Consider the following 24,598-nt stretch of genomic DNA (forward strand, 5'->3'; position numbering starts at 1 on the left):
GGGGCTCTGGCAGTGGTCCCACTTGTTATCCCCTGAGGGATCCAGTGATGTCAGAGCTGGCACACCCAGCTGTAGAGGGCCTGGGGCTCCTACTTCCTTGGCTCCATCCAGACTAACAATGGTACCAAGAGCTACAGTTATCCCTTGCCTAAGCCTGTTCTTTCTCTCCAGATGGAAATGACTATTACCTCCCACCTGGGAGTGAAGAAGAGATGGTCACCTTGAGCTGAAAGGATTGGTTTTCTCTTCCCTCTTCCCTAATACACTTCAGACTACAAGATAGATAAGGCAAACGGTCAATGATAGGTCTGGGGGACAACACTCAGCTTGGAACAAAACCACCATATTTTATCTGTCCATAAAAGAGGTGCCTTCGGTGCCCAGAACAAACCCTCCCCCCACCCCCAGGCCCCCAAGTTTCTTTGATTTTAAGGCAGATTGATCCACCACCGGAGAAAAAAAAGCAAAACAAAATGAAAACCCCAAACCCACATTTAAGCCAAGGCTCTCCCTAGCTGAGCCTTCACTTTCCATAAATTGTTAAAAGTAGGTAGTTACAATCCTATGTGTATATGGTACATGGATTAAAAACATTAAAACCTACACCCAGAAGCCAGCACAGGGCGCTAGAACAGTCTGTGTCCACATGAGCCAGCAATGGGGCAGGGCGAGTATGTGACCCAGAATCCTTAGTTGTCAGAGTCCAGGCATGATATAGGCGATGTTGTCCAGAGTGTTTGACTGGAAAGGAAGAACATAGAACTACCTGAGTGAGAGCCTTTGGAAAGCAATTGTGCAGGGGAAGAGAGGGAGATCAGTAAGTGGTTCAGAGCTGGGGAGAGGGTCAGTGAGGGGTCCAGAGCTGGGAAGGGGGAGAATTAGTGAGGGACCTGGGGGAAGGGTCCAAGGGAGGGACTTCGAGGCTCTGTACCACAGGGAGATACCTATTTCAATGTTCCTTCACCCCCATTTGGGAGTGAGGGAGGCCTAGAAGAGGACAAGGAGGTAAGAGGGCCCAACTGTCATATACCTGTGGGGAAGCTTGGCTGCTTCTGTTCCCTTCTACGTTCTGTTTACAGAACCAGCTCTCACTGTTTCCCTCTAAGCCTGGCATCTCCCTCCCTCAGGCAGACAGTCTGGAGAATGTACAAGGGTTCCTATACACCATCCCCCACAACAGAACTCTCCCCCCACAGCTCCCCCAGGGCCTGCCACAGACACCGAGCCAAGCACAACTCACCAGGACTTGCTTCGGGCAGCCATTCAGCTCAGGCAGTTGTGTGGTCAGGCATGCCAGAGGGCCAAGAGCACAGATGATAGAATCTAGGAGCACCGAAAGACTTCCAGAAACGGCCACCATGCCCTGAAAAGAAGGGATGGCAAACTTCTGTCATTCCTAGGAGCCATTCCGTCCCTTGGATGGTCTCCTTCCAAGATGCTGGGGGTCCTGGGCTGTTATGAGTACACGAGGTGTAATGAATTCGGGGCTTGAGGATCCTGGGATTCTCTGACAGTGCACTGTCTGGGCTGCCGGGGATGGTGCCCTGCCATTTCCACACTGTGTAATCTTGGGCCATCCTGCCTTTCTCCAAGCCTTAGTTTCCTCATGTGTAAATGGGAATAATCCTTAGGTTTTCTATTGCAGTGAATGTATTAAGAGGATCCTAAGATATCGAGCACACTGTAACTGTTCCCCGAGATGTGGATGCCAGCTAGTAGTACTGTTATCCTAGGTCAGGATGCTGCTGCCCCCAGCCAGGTCAGCAAGGGCTCAGGCTGTGTTCTCCTCCTTCCCAGCTGACCTAAGAGTTGTGGGCTTCTGAGCCTGGTCTGGATGAACAGGAGTAGCAGGCCTGTGCCCAGCTCTGTCACTGGGGACCTAGGTGACCCTGACCAGCTGGCTTTATCTCCCTTGGTTTCAGTTTCCTCATCTGGGAAGCAATCATACTTATAGCACCAATTCAAAGGGGGTATAGTAAGAATCAAATAATGATAGTACTTATACAGCTTTTTAAAGTAATCTTTGCTTTATTTGCAAAGTAATCCTCATAACAACCTGGGGAAGGAGGTGCTATTATTACCCCATTTTATAGACAGGAAAACTGAGGCAGAAGTAAAGTGACTTGTCCAGGGTCACAGAGCTAAGAAGTATCTGAAGCTGGTTTTAAGTCAGGCTTTCTTGACTCCAAGTCCAGGACTTTATCCCTAGCACCACCCAGTGGCCTACTGGCTACCACATGTGAAGTATATTGTAACCATAGAATACTGCCATACAGATGTCAACTTTACTACCTACACTTCTGAATTGTCAATGATACTACTTTGCTTTGTTGAAAAACATTTTAATAATTATCTAGGTAGTGTGCTGACTTGGGAGCCGGGAAGCCTCAGACCCTTACAACCTGGGCAAATCACTTCACATCTGTCTGCCTCGGTTTCCACATCTGTGACATGTGAGCAAAGCTGGCAGCCACCTGGAGAGGTTGTGGGGGTTAAAAGCGATGTTTGTCAAGCATTCCGCCAACCTTCCAAACACTCTAGATGATGACTCTTCTCATCACCCCCCTTATCCCACCCCCCCCAGGGTTACAGGAATTGCCCACCCGTCCTCCTTGCTGGCAGCCCAGCCTCATGGCCTTGTTTCAACCAGGAAGCCTGGGCTAGAGCCCCAAAGAAGCCAGGGTCCTGCCTGGGTGTCTTTCCCCACATCATAGAGGAGGGTTACCATCCTGGTTCTTTCAGTGGGAGTCAGGTGTTTCTCAGGAGATAGATCCTTCCTGAACTATGCTCCTCCTGTCCCCATCGGTCCCAGGCCTTGCCTGTTGTCTGCAGGCTATGCTGGGCCAGGTGCCAAGGGAGACACAGAGACAGTTCATCCTCCCTGGGCTAGGAGTCTGTGTGTGTCCTGGGCCCTGGGCCAGCTGTGAGTATGTGCCTATGTTGACTTTTGGTGGTGTACTGGGATGTACTGCTCCTAGATCACCTGTGGTTAGTGCTGCTTAACAATGAAACTTCAGTGAGGCTCTAGGAATAAAGACACAGAAATTTAGTGCTTCAAGGACTAAAGGAGTGGAGGGCACCAAGAGGACTTTAAGCTCACCTCATCTAACCTCATTGGAGACAGAAGCCCAGATAAGGAAGGGATGGACTCCCCTTGTTTTACTTCGCATTTCTTTTCTCGAGGAGAGGACCACTAGCCTTTGAGGAAAGAATAAATGCTTGACTGGCCTCACTAGAACACGCAGGGGGTCACTGGCATTGCATGGTCCATAGAAAATTCAGGAGACATCTGACTTTCCTGGGATTGAGGATAAAAATGATCCACCTCTTGAATCCCTTTGTCTTTCTAAAGCCCCCAGGTCAACCACTGCATTCATCTGCTGAATAAAGTTCATATTGACTTTGATTGCCTCCCCAAAGTGGCTGAAACCTTCTATAAGCTCAGGAAGATTTCTTGGCTGAAAAATGACAATTGTACTAAGAGAAGTGATAAAATTATTCAAGTAGTCTATAGAAACCCATCAGAAGACTCAAATGTGAAGTTAGTCAGAGAGGATGATCTGGTGAAAAGTTTTTTTTTTTCCCTTTAAAATCGATACTTTCTGTCTTAGAATTGATACTAATTATTGGTTCCAAGACAGAAGAGTGGTAAGGGTTTGGCAACTGGAGTTAAGTGACTTGCCGAGGGTCACAAAGTTAGGAAGTATCTGAGGTCATATTTGAACCCAGGACTTCCCATCCCTAGGCCTGGCTCTCAATCCACTGAGTCCCCCAGCTGTGTGTGGTCTGGTGAGAAGTTAAGGGAAATAATGAAGACATGGAACCTCAAAGTTACTTTGTGGGTTACCTGACAAATAAGGGCAAGCACTTTACAAGGATGTCCAGAGTCCATGCATGACTCGTGGCTGGTAAGTTCAGGCCCTTGTTGGTTGCCTATTTTCAGGAAGTAGAAGGCTTTTGGGATTGTATGAAGCAAACAGATTAATTCTTCCACATAGCCTTCAAATGATTCCTTTTCCTATTTAAGCCTTTTGGGAAGCACTGTAGGAAAATTCAAACTCTCCAAGGTCAGGTGAACATATAGGTCTTTGGGAATTGAGCCCCTGGGCTGTGAGGAATCACTTCAAAACTAAACTGGCATATGCTTTGATGAAGGCAGAAGAAAACTCTCTGAATAAATTATAAGGGAGGGGTGGCTCAGTGAATTGAGAGTTGGGCCTAGAGATGGAAGGTTCTAGGTTCATATCTGGTCTCAAACACATCTTAGCTGTGTGATCCTGGGCAAGTAACTTAACCTCCATTGCCTAGCCCTTACTACTTTTCAGCCTTGGAACTGACACAAAGAACTGACTCCAAGACTTTAAACAAGAGTTAAAAAAAATAAAAAGAAAAAAGAAATCATGAGATTTTAGAGCAACCACTAAAAGGATATAGAGTCTGACAAACTTACAAAGTAGCAGCAGTCCCATGGTATCCCCATGGGCTATCCTCTAGGATTCACACCAGAAGCCCTGATCTCTTGACTCCTAAGTAACTATCTTTCTTCTAGATCACACTGCCCCTGACTAACTAAATTGAAGGGCATTTTTCTTGGTGCTTTTATTTATAAAAGCCAGTTAATGTGGATTCTGTGAGACAGGAAGTCCCCAGGCCCATGCCCTCAAATACTGAATATATGTTTCTGAAGTCCCCTGTCTGCACCAGGCGCCCAGGGATACAAAAGAGGTCAGGGCTATGCCTGCCCTCACTGAACTTACAGTCTGAGAGAGCTAAGTATTTACATGATTATAACAGGAAAGCAGACTATAAAGATCCTAAGAGAGGCACAAATGGGAGAATGGCTTCACGGGGAAGGCACTACTATAGGCAACGTCAGTAATGGTAGGAATGAGGAGACAGCCCCTTATGAAGGGAAAACAGGTTCTGAGCATGTTCAAGGTGAGGCAATAGAGTTGAAGGCCTCAGATTCAGCCAGGTGAAGGATTTAATTCAGTGGGCAAAGGAAAGCCTCTCCAAAGATTTTGGACAGTGTAAATATATGAAGATTAATTTGGCAGGGAGGGTTATGAATAACTATAATGGGTTAAGTTGACGACTCAGATGTGGTCATCAGGAGGTCATGGGTGACTTTTGAGAAAAACCCCTTCTCAAGTCATAAAGCAGAGGCCAGACTGAAAAGGGGCAAGGAGTGAGCAAAAAGGGTGGGGAGACAATGAGGAAGGTTGGCTACAGGACAGATTGCCATACTCACCTCTGTTTCCTGCAGGCGGTGACCAATGAGGCTCAATGATTCTCCTAAGAGTTGAAGGTGTGCAGCTACATCGATGGGGTCTGTCTCAGGGACTTTGGCTGGGGAGGAAGATAACACCACAGTGCTGGAAGGGGACTTTTTATGAGGCGACATCACTCCAGCAGAAGAAGCTAAAGCCAAAGGAGGAAAATGGAAAGATGAGACTTAACTACTGAATTGACCACTATGGACAGCACAGAAAACTTCCCTGTTTTCTCTCTTAAAATATACCCATTTCCAGCACCAAGACCTTTCTGGCCCCCAATCTGCCTGGGGGGGAGGAGGCAAGGTAAGCTAGCTAGCTGGAGGATGCTTTTTTCCACTTGTGGAGGAAGAGGAGGAGAGGACATTTCAGCTCTCAATCTTGACCCTTCTGTGAAAGGCGTCAAGAACAGGACTCGATCACTCCCACCTTTGATTCTCACAGCCCCGTCAGAGCTGGCAGCTGCCTTCCTCTTCACTGTAGTGGCTTCAGCCTTGTTCTGCTTGTGCTGGAGGTACTGGGCCTTCTGCTTCCAGACCTGCACAGATGATGAAGGAATCCAGTTTCAGAAGAGAAGGATGGATAGGTAAAGGGAATAATAGGGAAAAGGCAGATTTTAAAATGGGCAGGCTGGACATGACTGGGAAGCCCAAGCTGAAAGTCCAGTGATGAGGTCCACGTAGGGTCTATACACAGGGGGAACCCCGGTGTTGGGGATCTCATGAGATGGATTGGCAGAATGGAAGGCTGACTTTCAGCCAATTTGGGGGCTATATTTAAATTCACAAGACAAAAGCTCTTGGTAAGCTCTTTTATGGCTATAGCAATGAAGGGGAATGATGGTGAGGCCAGGGTCCACGGTTAACCCACTCTGATGAACAGTATTTCCCTCCCCAGGGAATTCAAGAGCAGAGAGCTTGCTCCAGGGCCAGCCAGATTTAATCTCTATTCCTTCTGACTGGAATACCCTCCCCTTTCTAAAATCTTAATTGTCATTCAAGGCCTGGCAATAATTTTGCTTTCTGGAGCTCTCACACAGCACTTTTGACTCTGATGCATCTTCTGTCTCCTCTGTACTGTGGCCCTAGCAGATGCTGGGTTGTTTCTAGGAGAGACTGTGAGAGAGGTGTGGGGAATCAGAGAGCATATGAAGCTGAGAGTAAAGAGACTAATGGCCAGCTCTGCTTTGATTCTGATCAGCTGAGTGTCATTGAATTCTTCCTTGGGCCTAGGCTTCCTGATCTATAAAGGGGAACTAAGAATAATTCATTTATTATCTACCTCACAATACTGTTGTGGTGAAAATGCCCTATAAGTCTGATAGAATTATAGAAATGTGAGTTATTACTATTGAAAGTTCCTTCAAGGCTGAGGCAATGTCTTTATTCTCCTTCAATCCATAGTATATATATTTTTAAACTCTTAATTTCTGTGCATTGGCTCCTAGGTGGAAGAGTGGTAAGGGTGGGCAATGGGGGTCAAGTGACTTGCCCAGGGTCACATAGCTGTGAAGTGTCTGAGGCTGGATTTGAACCTAGGATCTCCCGTCTCTAGGCCTGACTCTTAATCCACTGAGCTACCCAGCTGCCCTCCAATCCATAGTATTTTGAACATAGTGGCCATTAATAAATGGCTACTAAGTGAATGTTTAATGAATAAATGAATTCAAACTTGCTCTCTGATCATTAGAAATTTCTAGACTCTGGAAAGGAAGGGATCGGGTTAAAATTCCACCTTGCTAGTTGCATGTGTGTAGCTGTGGCTGACAGTGGGCAGGCCACTTTTGGCCTCCCAGAGCCTGCCTTTCCTTGATGAGGTCTGGTTTTCTCATCTGCAAAACTGGGTGATTACTCCTTACTCCTGGTACAATTGCAAATGGCTACTAGGAAGGACCAGATGGGATTGTGGTTCCAATGCTTTTTCTGAGGCCTCATACTGTAGTTTTCTCTCAGAGGATGCTCTCTGACTCTTGGGCTCACTCTCCCTAGCCATTAAAAACAGGCAGCTTATGACAGCAGTTGATACTGAAGAAATGTTCCGTCTTCTCTCTTGTGAGCTCCAAGGCCTGGGCCTGAATGCACTGTACTCTAGGCTATGGAGAGAACTGGGGCATTGTTGGACTTCTGTCAAGAGACTTTTTTCAGGACTGTGGAGAATGGGAGGGAGAGGACAGATCTGAGATGGATACTTTTTTTTTTTTTTTAAAGAGAAAAGGATGGTGCCTTGAAATTACAGGCTGTTGAGTATGACTTCAGCTCTTGGAAAAAATCTAGAGTTTAGACCAGTGGTTCCCAAACTTTTTTGGCCTACCGCCCCCTTTCCAGAAAAAATATGACTTAGCCCCCTGGAAATTAATTAAAAAAAAATTTTAATAGCAATTAATAGGAAAGATAAATGCATCTGTGGCCAGCACCGCCTCCCTGGATAGCTGCAGCACCCACCAGGGGGTGGTGGTGCCCACTTTGGGAATCACTGGTCTAGACTGTTTTATTCAGGGGAAGGACTGTAAGTACTTAGGGAAATAAGATTAAGTCTACCACAAACTCTGTGGTAAGCACTGGGAGGCCTGGATAGAGCCTGACTTAGTCCATTTCTCACATAGTTGCTTAGGATCCTCCTCAACACAGAGCCACTTACTTGGTCTCCCGCGTCAGACCCCTGCTTCATCCCAAGAATTCCTGAGCTTGAAGAAGCTTTAGTTGGAAATAAAAGGGGCTCCTGTCACCATTGCACCACTGTCAATTGGGCAGAGTGCCACGCACCTTCAACAACTTCTCCCTCAGACTGTCTCCTGTGATACCACTAGGCCCTGTCCTCTAGCTACCTCTTCCCCATAGAAAAACAAGTTCATTAAAAGAAATAAAAATCATCCAAAGGAAAGTAGGAAGTCAATAATAGCTAGTTTGGTTTTGTCCTGAGAATGTCATGACACATTAATCTGATTTCCTTTGCTGCCTGGGTAGGCTAGACTGGTAGATACAGTGTAGCTGGATCGTAGCCAGGTACTGAACAAAATCACTCAGTATATTCTGTGAATGAGATACAGGGTAGATGATAGAACAGTTAGTTGGATTTGGAACTGATTTAAATATTTGGGCCAAAAGATGTATACTAAAAGAACTGATGTATACCAGGAAAGTGGTCTCTGGTATAGCACCACAAGGATCTCTCCTTGGCCCTGGGCTGGCCACATTTTTATCCATGATACTGACAAAAGGATGGATGGAATATGCACCTCCACTAGAAAGATGACATAAAATGGGAAGGCCTAACTAAGTCTGGCCAGCTGGACTTAAAGCTAACAGGGTGAAATGTAACTGAGGTCAGTATAAAGCCTTTTCCTCGGTCCATCATCAAAGGCACAAGTACACGTGCAGCCAGTCACTGGGTCCTCCCATAAGTCACAAGCTCCACGGGCCTCAATATTTTCATTTGTTAAAAGGGAACAACATGATACCTCGTGTCTTTCCTTGGGTTGTTGTGGGGAACCAACACGGGGATAGACAGTGTGCATGAAAGACAGTCGGGGGTATTACTGGATAGCAAGACTAGTCCAAGTCCACAGTGCATGTAACCCAAACAATAGCAGAAGGTTGCAATGGTGTGAGCACTGGTGGTGTCCAGAAGGAGAGAGGTCACAGTCAGGGGCAGTGTCTAGTCCCAGGCATCTGGGACAAGTTAAGGGCTGGAGACCACAGCCTCTAAGGATCTTCTGGAAAAGGAGAAAGGAGGCTTGTGGGAACCAGGGGACTGCCTTGGAAGAAGGGGCAGATATGCTCTGCTTGGCCCCAGAGGGCAGAATGAGAAGCAGGGTACAGGGGCAGCAAAGAGGCAAAATGAGGCTTGATGAAGGGAGGATGCCTTAACTATGGAGTTGCCTGGGCCCCAATCAACAGTGACCATTCCAGTCAGGGAATCCCCTCTCATAGGGATATGTGTCCTGGTAGAGGTTGGCAGCCTGGCAGAGGGAAGGGGGCTGGGCCGGGAGTCTACCGGATAGGGGCCATTCCACTTCTCAGTGGCTGTTTCCTCTTCTTTAGTAGGGGGGATAATATCTGCATGATGCTTCCCTCACAGGGTTGTGGCAAGGAAAATGTTTTGTAGCTTTGAATGGCAGAACCTTTGAGTTATCATGATTTAGACTGGGGGAATCCCTTCTAATTCTCTATTTCAGTTCCATTGACATCTGCCCGAGGTGGACGGTGGCCCAGCAAGGGAGGCTTTTGCTATGATGCTGGTTCTACCTCAGCCAGAGGAGTTGGCTGCTCAGAACATGTAACGTGGGAAGCCACTGCACCATACTCAGGGCATACACTGCCTGTCTAGGAGGTTGAGTCCCTTTTGGCTTTGGATTATGGACAATCTCAGATAGTGGGCTCAGATGCCAAGGTTGAGCCAGCTAGAGCTCACCATCCCTTGGGGTGACCTTCAAAAGCTCCAGGCTGTCTTCAGTGGAGGACAGGCTGGATTTGGGCACACTAAGTCCAAGCTTCTTCTAATTCCAAGGGCCATCTTTTCAACCATACTCTCAGTGCAATGATGACGCATGGTGACAAAGCATAAAACACTGTGTTCTCCAAAGAATCAAGGACCATGTGTGGACAAAAATAAAGACACCATGACTGACATGAATGCCTGGAAAAGGAGGGGGCAGAGGGAGCACTACAGGACAGAACTCTCTCCAGAGTCAGGGGATATTCTCTGGGGCCCTGGGTCCATCCTCAAGGAGAGATTGATGAAAGGATATGGGTTAGAATCAGACATATTGAGAAGGCAAGGAGAGGTTGTGAGCTATTCTGCTCAAGAGGGGACTGCCATCTCTGAGACCAACACCCCTTACTGAGGGCACTAGAAGAGGACTTGTCTCCAGAAGGTTCTGGCCACAAGTCTGTTGAGCTATGGAAAGGCTGTGAAGCTTCCTTGGAGGAGGGAATACTCAGATCAAGTTATTAAAAAATCTTTTGAGAGGCAGCATGGCAGAGAGTATAGGATACTTGACTTGGAGTTGGGAAGCCCTAAGTTCAAATCCACTCTCTGATTTACTGGCTGCAGGACCCTAAGCAGATCACCTCACCTCTCGAGAATTCAAACACCTCAAAGATTTTGTCTAGCTCCAGTGCAGGGTTCCAGGAAGTGACTGTTTTAGGTTTAAAGTCAGTACTCCATGGCTTTCTAGAGACTGGAGGTAGCCTGGGGCTTTTGAAGGCCACCCTTTTAAGGGGTGGTGAGCTCTGGCTGGCTCTCCCTAGGCACCTGAGCCCACTACCTGAGAGCATCCATGACCTAAAGCCAAAGGGGCTCAATACTCTTTCCAGGCAGGCAGTGTGTGCCTTGATGAAGCCAGGGTCTTTAGAGATATTACAAGCAAATGAAGCTGCTAAATGATTACTCTGACACTTACCAGTTTGTCTTTTTCTGGAAGTTGTTTCCATACTTCAGCCAATTTCTTGCTAAGTTCCCCAAAATCTGGCAAAAAAAAAAAAAAAGAAAACAGAAAGAAAAAATAAAGTCAAAATCTAATATGGGTTAACAACTCTTACTAAAAAAAAAAAGGTACAAAAATAGGTGAGAAGAGAGTTTGGAAGTATTAAGGCAGGTCAAACTTGAAGTCATAGCCCCTCTGTCTCTGAGTGAAATGCACTGGCTGCTAGCTCAGCTTAGAGAGAATCTTGCCCCAGATCCCTAAGCAGCCTGGCTCCCAAAGGTCCTCTCTCTTCAACACATCAAGCGAACCTGGAATAACAGGCCCTCTCAACTTATGCTTTAAAACCAGCGAATAAGGAAGGATCCTTTGGGCCAACTATTAGGCCTTTAAATGTCAAGTTCCTGAGAGAACAGAAGCCAAGAAGTTTCTCTCTATCCTCCTGTCCCCAAACTATTCATCAAGACACTGAGAAGAATGGTCACAAATGGATGTCAGTACATACAGCCTTTCACACAGCCTAAAGAACTTTTTCCTTGTTGTCTCACTTGATCATCACAACTACCTATGAGGGGCAGGAGGCAGGCAGGCAATTTACAGATGAGGGAGTTGATGCTTAGAGAGCTGTGGTAGGCTTACCTAGGTCTAGAACTTAGGCTCCTGATTTCTCCTGGTGGGCTTTTGCCACTACATTAGCTGCTTAGAAAGTGAACAGGGCTATCTATGGCAATGATCTATAACTTGACCTCTATAATAACTAGACTTTTGGGATACAAACAAGAGCAGGTGTGATGCAAATTGTGTGACAAAGAGCTCCAGTCAAAGTCCTCCTACGAATGGAAATTCTGTGGCAGCCAAGGAGAGCCAAGACAAATGCCTAGATATGTTCCCATACATTGAGAGCCACTAGGAATATGACATTTCAGATGCTAATCTGACCTAGTTAAGTAATGTCAAAGCTGAAGGAGGAATTCCACTTGGTATTTTCCCCAATCAATCAATTAACCTTTATGCCTTAGCACCCTTAGATTTGATGAGGAAGTGGTCTGCCCTAGGGAGATGGGTCCTTACCTATTCCAGGATGCTCCGCCACAATGGTGACCCGGTACTCCTTACAGAATACCTGGTAGGCAGACATATTTTTCTTCTTTGGCTGGCCCCAGAGAAAAAAAGAGAACAGGGCAAGACATAATTAGAACCTAGGACCCAAGGGACGACAAAGGAGAAAGGATTTTTGTGCTTTTCCATCAAGGGAAAGGATCCTAAATGAAGGTTTTCACTGATAGCTCAGAAGTAGATGTTACATAATAGGTTATAATCTCCCTGAAGTTAGGGATCATGTATCATTTATTTGAATCCCACCTTCCCACCCCAATACCTAGTAAAATGCTTGGGTACAAAAGTGCACAATAATTGTTTGCTGAGATAATGAAGGAATCTCTTCAGACTGTGAGCTCTCTGAGGGCAGGAATTGTCTTTTTTTTTTTTTTTAAAATCCCAAATATTTAGCACAGTGCCTCATACACAGCAGGTATTTAATAAATGCTTGCTGACTGTCTGGAATGAGATAGATTTAGCACTGAAAACACAAAAGGCACAAAATGGGCTAGCTTTTCTCAAAAGTATAGTCATTACACATTTTTTGCACCTCTGAGCTAGAGCAGCTCAAGGGACCAGCTTCATGATTTCATAGTTAGTTCATTTCATCAAACGAGGAGGTCAGGCTATTTTATCTATGAGATAGATATCTTCTGTCATCACTGACATTCTATGTACTGAAACACACTGTATATTTAAAAATGGTGATTCCTCTTCCCTCCCCCAGATTAAACTGTGCAACTACATTAGGAAACTAAATGATGGTTTAGTTGTACTTCATTTTTTAAAAAACCTTTACTTTCTGTCTGGGCTGGGCAAATGGGACTAAGTGATTTGCCCAGGGTCAGCTAGAGTGTTTGAGGTCCCATTTGAACACAGGTCCTTCCTACTCCAAGTATGGTGTTCTAACCACTGTGCAACCCAGCTGCCTGATTTAATTGTACTTGTGAAGTGAAAGTGAGCTACATCTCATTCCACAAGGGTAGCACTGGGTCCACTGACTCTACTTTATCAGGATAATCTCCACCACAAAAATCAAGCCATTGCAATTGTTTCATTGAAACAAAGTAATAAAATGATGTATTCTGGACCTTTATCTTCTTCAACAGGTGCTATTTTAACAAAATCATCACCACTACCACAAAAGCTAGCGTTTATACAGCAACTTACTATCTCACTAGATCCTTACAACAACCCTGGGAGATAGGTGCTATCCCAATGTGACATGTGAAGAAACTGAGGCAGATAGGAGGTAAGTGATTTACCCAGGATTACAGAGCTAAGAAGTGTGTGAGGCTGGTTTTGAACTCAGGCAAATTGACTATGTCATAATGAGAAACTTTGAATGCTGAATATGGTATTTGTCTTCTTATTTATTCATGACTTGGGGGAAAAAATAAACCGTTTTCATTTCTGCTTTTTCAGTTTCTAAGTGAAACCGACTGACTTGTCAATTTAGAAAGACTCATACATCTGAACCAGTCCTTAGTTAGAGATCATTTAGTCTAGCTTTTTCATTTTATGTATTAGGAAACTGAAGAGACCCCTGCAAGGGAGCAAAGCAGTGATTCCAATCCAACAGTGCTCTAGGATGGCTAGGAGGCTTTGGGTTCAAATCTAACTTCAGCCACTTCTTGGTTGTGTGACCCTGAGTAAGTCATTTAACTGCTTGGTCGTTGCCCTTCTTAAAAGTTGTTACTAAGATACAATGGGTTTAAAAACAAACAACAAAGTCAATACTCTGTTCAGACTAGCTTATGTAGTCAGTTTAGCCTTTAGTCTTCACCCTCTTTCTAACACACCTCCTACTACCATTAGTATGAGGGAAGAAAACACTTTTTTCCATTGGTAGGAACAGATTTAGACATTAGAGAAGAGACTGTCATTTCGTGAATCTCTGATGCTTTGAGGTACTTAAGGGACTTCCATCAGTTAAAGGATTGAGTCTTCTGTGAAAATCAGTAAATGTCATGTTGCCATAAAATAATGGACTGTTAAAAAAAAAATCACCAGCATGTAGCCATCTGATCAAAGGCTGCCTTTCAAAACAGTCCCCTAGCAAGACCATGCATGTACCCATTTCCATGGTGCTACCATTGCTCATGAGGTGAGGAAACTGCCTTCATGGAAAGGTAGACATGCCATGAGAAAATGAATCTCAAGATTTAATGGATATGGGGGATCAGAGGATTGAGAGCCAGGCCTAGAGACGGGAGGTGCCAGGTTCAAATCTGGCCTCAGATACTTCGGAGCTGTGTGACGCTGGGCAAGTCACTTAACTCCCATTGCCTAGCCCTTATTGCTCTTCTATATGCTCTTGTATATGCTCTATATCATATACAATACAATACTATACAATATATAGTATTGATTCTAAGGCAGAAGGTAAGTGTTTAAAAAAAAAGATTTAATGGATACTTAGGATTCTGACCCCAAGAAACGGTCATATCTCAGACTGATCATCACTTTTGTAAGCCACAAGTGGTCCCGACTGCCCTGGTACTTTCTTTTAAAATTTATCTCATTTTTATTGCTACTTTTTGTTTCTGCATCACATTCTTTTTAGAATAGATCCCTTCTCCCTCCCCATTCTGGGAACTATTCCTTGGAACAAAGCTAATCTACACTTTCAGAAGGTAAAAATTAAAAGGAAACAATCTATCAAAGTACATAAAAGACTGATAAAGATTCAATTACAAAGTGGTCCTTAAAGATATAAAGAACAACTTAAGGAGCTGGAGGAATAGTCATAGTTTCTGCCTTGGCCATGCCAATATAATATAAATGTGGAATGACTTAAGTAAATCTAAACATTTAATTCTATAGTAATAAAATTATCAGAGGATATTTCATAGAACTTGGTAAAATAACCACAAAATTCATTTGAGAAAGAAGAGAAAATATCAAGGGAAATAATGAAAATGAGGGAGAAACAGAGAGGGAAAAGCATTTCCAGACCTCAAACTGCCCTGAAAAGCAGCAGTCAATAAAACTGTTATTGGTTAAAAAATAGAGGCATATCAATGCAACAGATTAGACAAAGGAGAATCAGAGATAATGGAGCTATGTGGTGTTTGATGAAGTAGAAAACATAAATAATTTAGGCAAGGTCTTCTTATGTGACACAAAGTGCTGGGAAAGTGGGAGAGATACAGGCTGGCAACAATGAGGTTTAGACGAACACCTTCCACCACACTCCCCAATGCATTCTAAATGGATACTTGACCCTAACATTAAAGATCATACCATTAAAAAATAAATAAGAAGAGAAGCAGATCGTAGACCTCTCACAGGTCTGGGGAGGGGGCAAATGATTACATGAAATGGAAAAGCTTCTGCATAGGCATTAATGCATCTAGGCTAAGGGGGGAAGTGGGCAAACAGAAAAAAATCTGATAAAGATTTGGTATCCGAGCTATATAAGTTAGCTGACAAACATATGTATTTTTTTTTTAATTTTTTAAACCCTTAACTTCTGTGTATTGACTTATAGGTGGAAGAGTGGTAAGGGTAGGCAATGGGGGTCAAGTGACTTGCCCAGGGTCACACAGCTGGGAAGTGTCTGAGGCCGGATCTGAACCTAGGATCTCCCGTCTCTAGGCCAGGCTCTCAATCCACTGAGCTACCCAGCTGCCCCAAACATATGTATTTTTATATGTGTATGTTTGTATATATATGTTACATGCATGCTTGCCATTGTCAATGCTTTTTTGGTAATTATATTTTAACCCTGGTACCAAGAATTACAATTATTAGCAAGGAAAAAGGTATCAGATCTCTACATATAGCTTTTAAAAAAAAGTTACTGAAAACTACCTCAGATACTACGTCCTGTAAATAGAAATCATAAGCGGAGTCCCCCTTAACTTTTTCTAAGGAGACTCAATTCAATTTTTATTCTCAGAGTGTAATCCAGAATGAGACAAGATTGTGGCCAATTTGTTGCCAAGCTCAGTTGATTTTGCCTTTGCAACATGTCTTGAATACAAAGTAGAAAATATACTTAACACAACTACTGGTGTGAGAAGCTGGGAGAACAATTCATGTGAGACTAAAATACTTTGGTGGGGAAGGAAGAGTGAGAAAAGGCTAAAAAGAAGGAAAAACATTGGAAAAAATGGAGAGCAAAGTAGCTTATTAAACAATGAACTTCTTATCAATGGCAGCAAATCAGGCCCAGCCTCAAAGATCAGGGCAGACCCAGAGGAGTGTCAGAAGCCGAAGCCCTGAAACAAGAGATGTACTCTCTCGCTTTTCTTTCTGGTGAAGTGCACACCCACCTGGTCAGGGGTTGAGATAGCCAGCACTTAGAATATCTCAAGCCACTCAGCCCTGATGGCAAATCCAGAGTCCAGTTTGTGAAGGCAGCTCTTAAGACCTGAGTTGACCAATGAGTCATATTCTAGAAGCTTCTTTTTTCATGTCTGTGATACAATGGAGAATATTGGCTTTGGGGCTGGAGGACCCAAGTTCAAATCTTGCCTCATACTACCTTATTGGGTTGGCCAAGATAGCCTTTGAGATGCCTTTTGGCTCTAGATCTATGATTTTATGAGTTTTCCAGATGTGGAATATAATAGTAAAAATTTGGATCCCTCTCTGGATGGCCAAGGACTGGAAAGCTAAGAGCTAATTGTTATAAGTAGCAAAGTATTAAACAATTTTAACTTTTCTAGAAAGAAATCATTTTTATATCCTCTTTTACACTGTGTAAATGACCCATTCTCCTACTATGCCTCTTCTCTCCTGCCTCCTTCCTTCTTTCCACTGCCCCGACGGATGAGAATCCTACTCCCTTGGCCCTGAGCCCCCTTTTGCTGGTCCAGAGTCCTTTTTAGGACCACTGTTGACTGCGCTGGGCCCTTGGGACAGTCAGCCTCACACCAAGGACCTGAATCCTATACTCTGAGTTCTGCTATCTCTGGCTGAGGTTTTCTTTCCTTCCCTGCTAGAAGTAATCATTTTTGAGTGCTGTCAGAGTGCCTGTCTCTTTCACACAGCCCCCTCTCTTTCACACTGGCTACTTATAACTTACATTGTCTTAGTAAACGATACATCTTTGGCTGCTCAGAGGGCTTTTTTGGCTGGCTGCTTTCTGGCTCTGGATAAATTAAGTTTTAGTATCATTAGTGCTAACTTTGGACTCTTCTACACCTTTATGGCCCATATCTAATTAGCCTTTAAGTCTTGTCACTTCTCTGTCACAGGCCTTGCTTCTGTCTGTCCCAATTCAAACCCTTGTGTTCCCTGGATGCAAACGGCTTCCTCCATGACATGCATAACAAAGCTTCAAGTTAATCTTTTTTTTTCACAGACCTGATCAGGCCCCTCTTCAGCCTCAAACCCTTAGAAGACACCTTAGTGTTTATAAAATAAGGCTCCAATGCTGTCATAACCTGAATGTCGGGTCTTCTGAATTCAGTACTGCCTTGTGCTTCCAGTCTTAGTCATGAGGTACCAGGTCACCTGGTTTTTCTTTGTATGAATGTATGTATGCCATGATTTCCTGCCTCTCTACCTTTGTCCATGCCATTCTTGATGTCTGGTTTGCCTTTTCTTTCCCCTTATCTCACAGTTTTGGCCTTTCTATGCTGGAAGGAGACTCTGTCATCCTTGACTGCAGCTCCTTCTATTCAGATAGGAGGGGCCCAAGAGGTGAGCTGACTTGCTTCAAGGGGACAAAGTAAGTTCTTGGCAGAGATAGTTGACACCTTCCATGCAGACCTCTCTCATTTTCTTCTCTCTAGATTTCTCCCTCTTGGCTGGAGACAAGATTTCTCTTCCAAACTGACCATAATCCACTTTGAATCAGCTCCACAAGGGCAAACACCATGTCTGTATTTGCCCCAGCACACAGCCTAACACCCTGCACATAGTAGGACACCTTTTAATAAAATTGGGCTGAACAAAGTACAGTGCTTTCTTCCTGAGAATACTCTAATAGAATTACTTGGAAGGACAGCCATCAGATAGGAGGTGTTTAATGAGAGTTTGTGGAACTTTAAAAAAAGAAAACATAGCAAATATGATGTTTTTCAAGTATGTTTCCAGGGTCTTACAACGCTTTCCTTGACAGTCAGAAATATAGTGGTGGCAACAGATGGTGTACTTTAGAAACCACATCTAAGTCATGAGATAGTATGGATTTTAGGCAGGCCTAGACCAGGGAGAGCAGGCACCTAGAACCCATTTTTATCTTTGTTATTGAAATACCGTCTTGTGTGACCGTACTGCTTCTTGCCTCAGTTTCATCCCTGAATGGGTATATAATTTCATCTCAAGTTTAGTTACCTCTCAGAGCTATCTCTAGTCATAGAGAATGCTAATAATGTTTCTGAAATGGCTTAAAGTAATACATGTAGTTTTAAGCTAATCTCTAAAGTTTATGGCTGTTAATGATTTATTAAATATTTATTAATATCAAATATTATTAAATTATTAAATATATCCCCAGCCCCTTCATCTCTTTCTGGCTTCCTACCCTAAAACTTCTACTGAACTTGTTTTAAGAAACTAGGTTAGGGTACTATCTTCTCTTGACCTAAAATGTACATTTCCCTGCTTAGATATACCCTCTATCTCTTTATCTCTTCTCGCCACCAACCTCTTATTTCCTTCTACTCTGTCCTGTAGAATACCTCATTACTTCAATCATGGGGTCGGGCAAGAGCAAATCTCTTTTTTGTATATACCTTTTCCTCTACTCCCACCCCCAGTCTGGCTCTTTCCTGAAGACACCTTCTTCCCTAATATTCTGTCTTCTCCTAAAGCTACTTTCTGCTGGCCTTTCTCTGCCAAAAGTGTACACCACCTTCTTCTGATCTCTGTGGGTGGCTGGCTTCTTCACCTACTTCTGGCTCCCTGGCCTATCTCCCCCTTCCCACTCCATTGTCAGGTCTTGTTTTGCCATGTTTCACTGTCCCAGGTGAAGACTCTTCTGCCTCAGGGTCTTGGAGCTCACTGATCTCTACCCTGCTGCAGCTGCCCCACGGGCTTCTCTTGGGATTTCATCGCTGAGTTCTCCACCATTGAGAAGTCCCGAAGGATGTGCTCCTGCCCAGCCTATGGACTGCCTGTTTCCCTAACCCTCAGCACATTTGTTCTCTAAATGCCATTCCTCATTCCCTTCAGATCTTAATGCCATACTTTAGGAGGGATAGTGACAAGCAGAAGGCCATCTAAAGATGAGGGACCAAGACGAAGAGGAGATAACAAGCCATGTTTTATGATACTGGTTGAAAGAGTTGGGGATGCTTCACTTTGAAAAGGTGATTTGGGAGGATGCAGCAGATATCGCCAGGTATTTTTGAAAAGCTCATTAGAGAGGAGTGAGACATTCTGCTTGCTGGTACCACAAAAGTTGTTAAATGAGCCTTTGGATTAGTCAGAAAATTTGAGTTCAAGACACTTAACCTAAGCCTAAACTACCTCCTCTGAAAAAGGGATAAAACTTTTTGTCTAGCTTACCTAAAAGTACTGTTGTAAGAACTTCAAATAGTCAACAGACCTAAGATGTTCTTAGAATTACCAAAGTACTGGGAGTTCTATTTCATCTCAATAGAAGGAAGGAAGCACTTCTGCATACCTAGAGATATTGTAAGGAGTAAACTGCCTGGAGAGTTCATAAATTCTTTCACACTAGAGGTTTTTTTTTTTCTTTAACCCTTCCTTTCTGTCTTAGTAACAACAAAGGCAAGGGCTAGGCAATTGGAGTTATGTGACTTGCCTTGGGTCCCATAGCCAGGAAGTATCTGGGGAAAAATTTGAACACAGGTCCTCCAAACTCCAGGCCTGGTACTCTATCCACTGTGCCAATTAGCTGCCTCTACACTAGAGGTCTTCAGGCAGAGACTGGATGACCATTTGTTGGGAGTCTGACAGAAGAAAATTATGGTTAAGGGAGTGTCTCAGAAGTTTCTTCTATTTGTAGGATTCTATTCCCCAAGTTCATTAGGTCTTTTCTAGATACTTTTGATCCAAACTAGGAAGGGGGGGAGGGGATGAGATCAGGGACTTTAACTCCATACTCTTGAATACCTCTTGCCTTGCCACATAGTAGGCACTAGGTCAGTCTTTGCTACTGTTAGTCAGTTAGTAAGTCTTGGAGAGAAAAGCCTAAAGTCACACTGACAGTCCTTTTCTACCTGATTTATTTCTTTCCCTTATTTTCTTCTCTCCCTTTATGTTTCCAGGGCTAAACCTGTCTTTCTAACTTTGAAATTCATCTCATCTGAGGACTTGCTTCCTTAGTGACATCTTTTCTTTGGAATAACTATAGTCTGGCTCCCCTGGGTCTTCTTAATCTTCCCAGCTCTTTTCTTTTTTTTAAACCCTTATTTTTTATCCTAGTAACAATTCTAAGACAGAAGGGAAAGGTTAGGCAATTGGGGTTAAGTGACTTGCCCAGGGTCGTACAACTGGAAAGTGACATGACAGATTTGAACCTAGGACCTGCTTCCAGGCCTGGAGTTCTATCTACTGAGCCATCTAGCTGGCTCCTCCCCACTCTTTTCTAAAGGAAAGACCCAGCCCTGCAACCATGCTCTTACTGTCCATCTCCTTTCCAATGTTTTGCATAGTGGCTTCCACTCCTGCCACTCATGAAATGGTTCTATCCAAAGTCACTGGCAACTTCCTATCCTTTACTAGCCTGAGGTACCAGGCACTGATTACTCCTCCCTCCGTTCTGAAACTTTCATTCCTGGGATGGGTCTCTGATGCTGTGTTCTCCTCATCCCCTTCTCTTGTTTTGGAGATCATGCTGGTCCATAGCTTTACACCTTACCTCCACATTGAGGTCTTCGATCGCCATTGCTGGCAAAACTCTCCTGGGCTCTATTTCCAATTGTCTAGCAGATAGCCTTGCTGTCATGTCCCACTGGTGCCTAAAATCCAAAGTGGCCTTTCCCCACTGTGGCTCACATCATCATACCTATGCCCTGTGAATACTTTTTCAGATTAGCCAGGATTTTTTCTTTATGAGAGAAATAACTTCGTTGTTCAAAAAAGGCAACTTTTACAAGAAAGACATTGTACTAAACTATGGTATTGAATGAAATTTCTCTTTCCTCTCTAATATTTGACATATTAGTTGTTTTTCTGGGTAAACAAGTCATTTGTGTTCTCTGGTAGTTTTATCTTTAACTCTTTCTACTGGACTCCCCTTCTACGGAATGACAGAGAATCGGAATTTGTGATCATACAATCATAGACTACTGTACAGGCACTAGGCAGAACTCTCATTCTGTCCCAATGTCAATTCCAGGTGATTTTGCATTTCAAACAACAATGAATTTAAATAGAAAACATCTAATTCCCACCTAAGAATATTACCTTGGTTGTAATCCCCAGGAAAGATATCAAAGAGTTTCATTAATGTGCCTAGTTACTATTCTATCACTTCTGGCCATTTCCATTTGACCTCTAAAAACTGTCCCTGTTTTGACACTGCTCTTCCATCAACAATACTGCTGAGTTATGGAAACCATCCTCGGCACTGGCCCGAGCCAGCCCTGGCAGCTCCATGGGGATGTGGTGGGAGAGCATCTGAGTGCAGAGAAGCTGTTAGTGATTAATAAGGGAACTCCTCTGGCCCTAGAGAGCCTCAAGCAAGTTGTCCAAGGCTACTTTCAACCTAGCCGGCCAATTCTTTACCTTTTCTGCTTTCTCTGCCTTTTCTTTCTCCTTCTCTTCTTTCTTCTTCTTCTTCTCACTCTGTCCATCAGTGTGGAAGACTGGTGGTGGTGGTGGAGGTGGTGGTGGTGGCGGCGGTGGTGGTGGAGGTACAACTCCAGGGAAAGGCGTGCTGGTAGGGGGTGGGGGTGCAGGGCTGGTGCTCGTGGCCTCTCCCACAGTGGTGACTGCAGTAGAGAGTCCAGGGCCCTTCTTGGACTTGGAGTGGCGCTTCTCCTTGTGCCTCTCCTTGTCCTTCTTTTTTTTGCTCTTCTTGGATTTCTTCTTCTTCTTAATCTCCCGGTAAGAGTCATCAATCACTAGTTCACCGGCCTCTAGCTCACCCCCGGAGGATGAGCCTGACTCCAGGGCAGGTTCAACATTTGAGAGCTCATAGTCAGCGGCGTGTGACTCTGGAAAGATGGAAGCATCTGACCCAAAGCCTTCCCGTCCAGGAGAGGGATGTTGGTCTGGGGCTGGCTTGTGCTTCTTCCTGGCTGTTTTTAGGAAACTGTGCAGCTCATGCCCAAGGAGAAAAGTGCCCTGCTCATCCCGAGCTGATTTCTTGGAGGATTTTTTGGTTGTCCCCTGTTGAGGAGGATTCTGAAAAGGTTCCTCATCACCTGTCCTACCTTCCTTCTCCTTGGGTGAGAGAATAAGTTTCATTTTTAAGCCATCTGGCTCTCGAAGGGTCAAGGTCTCTGTATTAACATAAAGAGGCTTCATTTTTTTGGCCTTGTGGAAGCCGCTGTCCTCAAGGGAAAGCTCCCCACTGCTGCTGCTCACTTTTTTCCTGGGGTGCTGCTCCTTTTTGCTTTCTGAGTAGCTTGAGGAGCTAAAGGAAGAAAACGAGGATTTCTCCCCAGTCTTTCTGGGGGGCTTGGAGCCTGTTGCCAGGGGGGATGTGATGGCCTTTAGCAGGTCCATGGCTGTATCGGAGGATGGGGGACTTGGTACCACCTTCTTCTTTTTCTTCTGTGACGACTCCAAATGAGAAAGATCTGAAAATCATCAAAATAAAGAGTTTCAGAATGATGGGAGGCAACTTCTAATGTGCTCCCCCTTCTCACCAGACACCCACCAGCAGGAAGAAGAAAGAGGCCAATAGGAAGGGGAGAGGGGGGGACCCTCCAAATGGATCGCAGCACTCAGAAGTGAATGCCCATGCACATCCTGGCTTGATGTGACCATCTGCCTCTGGACCTGGGAGGCAGCAGGCCACTCATAAGTCTTCACAGGCAACCAAACAGAACACACCCCGGAGGATGGAACAGAGCTGTGGGATTAAGGTAGGTTATAATTTAGAATTCAGAGCATCATCTGGCTTTGTGTCCAGGCCAAACCCACTGGGGAAAAGGGTTAGTCTCTTCAGCTGTGCTTATTACATGGCCAAGAAGAACTGGTCTTAGTCAGGAGTGGATATGTAGTTATGCTCCAGAAGAGGGAGAAGTGACCCACAGGTGCAGGCCAGAGGGCATGAGAACCACATGTGGCAAAGGGAGTGCTAGAGAGGAATGGGCAAGAGACAAGTGGATGGTGGGGAGGGAGAGGGAACCTGGTACCTGGTGTATCACAAATGAAGACTGTTCTTCTATGCTGAATCCTCCACAATCCCAGCCCTCCACCTCTCTCCTCCTTCACACTGGTTTATCGGCAATCAGAACAAGAACCACTGTCCTGTTAAATAGGCCACTGAGTCAGCAACATTGGGACCCCTTTCCCTCACCCCGACTCCTGTGGCCCCGCTCCTGTCCTCACCTCCATAGCAGGACTCGCCGGAGGAATGCTTCCTCCTCCTCTTGTGCGTGTCCGTGCCCAGGGAGAAGAGATCTCTCTCCTAGAACCAAGGGAGAGGAATAGGCATTGACGGCTGTTCAAGGAGACAAGCAAAGAACCCTTTAGAAATCATGCTTGGCTCTCTGTCAATTCATGGCTTTAGAAATAGATAAACAAACAAACAAAATTTAAAAAAGCAAAAATAAAAAAAAGGAAAAAGGGGTAAAAACCCCAACAACACAGGAGAGAAGCTTTCCCTAGAAGCTTTCTCTTTGTTAGCTATGAAAGAGAGGACATAACTGCCCTACCCTGAAGGACCAATGCCTTACCTTCAGCCTCTTCTTGGAGGACTTCCTGACCTGAGCAGCAATCTCCTCTTCTTCTCTTAAAAGATCCTTGTAAGAACGTTTCTTTTCTCGTTGGCTCCGGCCAGCTGCCAGTCCTATGTCCTCCAAACTTCGGTCACCATCAAAGCAATCTGAAAGTCACATAAGTATTTGAGGAAGGAAAATGAGAAACTTTGAAAAACTTTTAAATCCCCACACATGTAAAGCAGCAGCCTCTCTACTCCATAATTATCATGGTTGCTAATTTCATCAGAGTAAAGTACCTGGATCCAAGGGAAAAAGGGCATTTTTTTATTCCCTAGCTGGAATACCAGAACCAAGACCTGAGGGAAAGACACTTCCTAGGTGTAAAAAAACCTAACATCCACCCTTGGGTGGGGTCTCTTGTTCTCAATCAAGCAGTGGTCAAGAGCACTACAAAGGGCAGGCTCAGAAGAATAAAGATTAGTATGATCTGCTTCTGTGTGGGAGGCCAAACTGTGACTCCTATCCCCAATTTCTTGCTCATTGGAGCTGGCAAGGTCCAAGAGTGCTGCAGGGACTCAGCCCAGGAAAACAAGCTAATTTCGTGGCTCTCATGCTGGAACCCCCTGTCTTGCTTTTTCATTTCCATGGACCCAGCCTGAGAATGCTGTAGAGACTGGGCATCCTAAGAACAGTGTTCTGTACCATCCTAGGAGGGAGCAAGATGTGATTCTCAGTCCTGGCCTCTCACTCCGTGGGCTGCAGGGACTGAAGAGGGCACCCCCACTGGAACGCTTCTCAGATTAAGGGGTCATACCTTCTTTCTTCCTGGAGTCATCATAAGCCATGGCCGTCCTGCAGGACTGAGAATGTGGCGCCGTTTCCAGACTCCTTCCCCGCTACAGGACCAGGCCTGAGAAACAAAGAATGAAAACCTTCCTGTGAGGGGAATCACTGCGGAGGCCATGAAAGCTTCCAGATGGAAATGAGCAGTCATCCACTGAAGGAAAGGGCAGCAAGAAATAAGGGGACATCTTGTCACCTCC

The 24,598-nt window shown here is 44.7% G+C and overlaps 1 protein-coding gene across 2 annotated transcripts; it reads right to left on the minus strand.

Annotated features, from left to right (window-relative positions):
• Window positions 1-415: 415 nt before the first annotated feature.
• HMGXB4 (HMG-box containing 4) lies at window positions 416-24,459 on the minus strand. Of its 2 annotated transcripts, XM_044677605.1 has the most exons (10): window positions 24,370-24,459; window positions 23,571-23,719; window positions 23,224-23,302; window positions 21,448-22,466; window positions 11,767-11,848; window positions 10,675-10,739; window positions 5,703-5,811; window positions 5,252-5,421; window positions 1,241-1,363; window positions 416-741 (listed from the first exon to the last, which is right to left on the minus strand). In XM_044677605.1, the coding sequence occupies exons 1-10, from the start codon at window positions 24,398-24,400 to the stop codon at window positions 697-699; spliced, it is 1,872 nt and encodes a 623-aa protein (XP_044533540.1). In that variant the 5' UTR covers window positions 24,401-24,459; the 3' UTR covers window positions 416-696. The 2 variants fall into 2 exon arrangements, with proteins under 2 accessions (XP_044533540.1, XP_044533541.1); XM_044677606.1 differs by lacking the exons at window positions 23,571-23,719; window positions 24,370-24,459 and adding an exon at window positions 23,028-23,142 and having other exon boundaries at window positions 439-741; window positions 23,224-23,307.
• Between the last annotated feature and the right edge of the window lie 139 nt (window positions 24,460-24,598).

The sequence above is a fragment of the Gracilinanus agilis genome, chromosome 5 (assembly GCF_016433145.1).
Source record: "Gracilinanus agilis isolate LMUSP501 chromosome 5, AgileGrace, whole genome shotgun sequence".
NCBI classification, from domain to species: Eukaryota; Metazoa; Chordata; class Mammalia; order Didelphimorphia; family Didelphidae; genus Gracilinanus; species Gracilinanus agilis.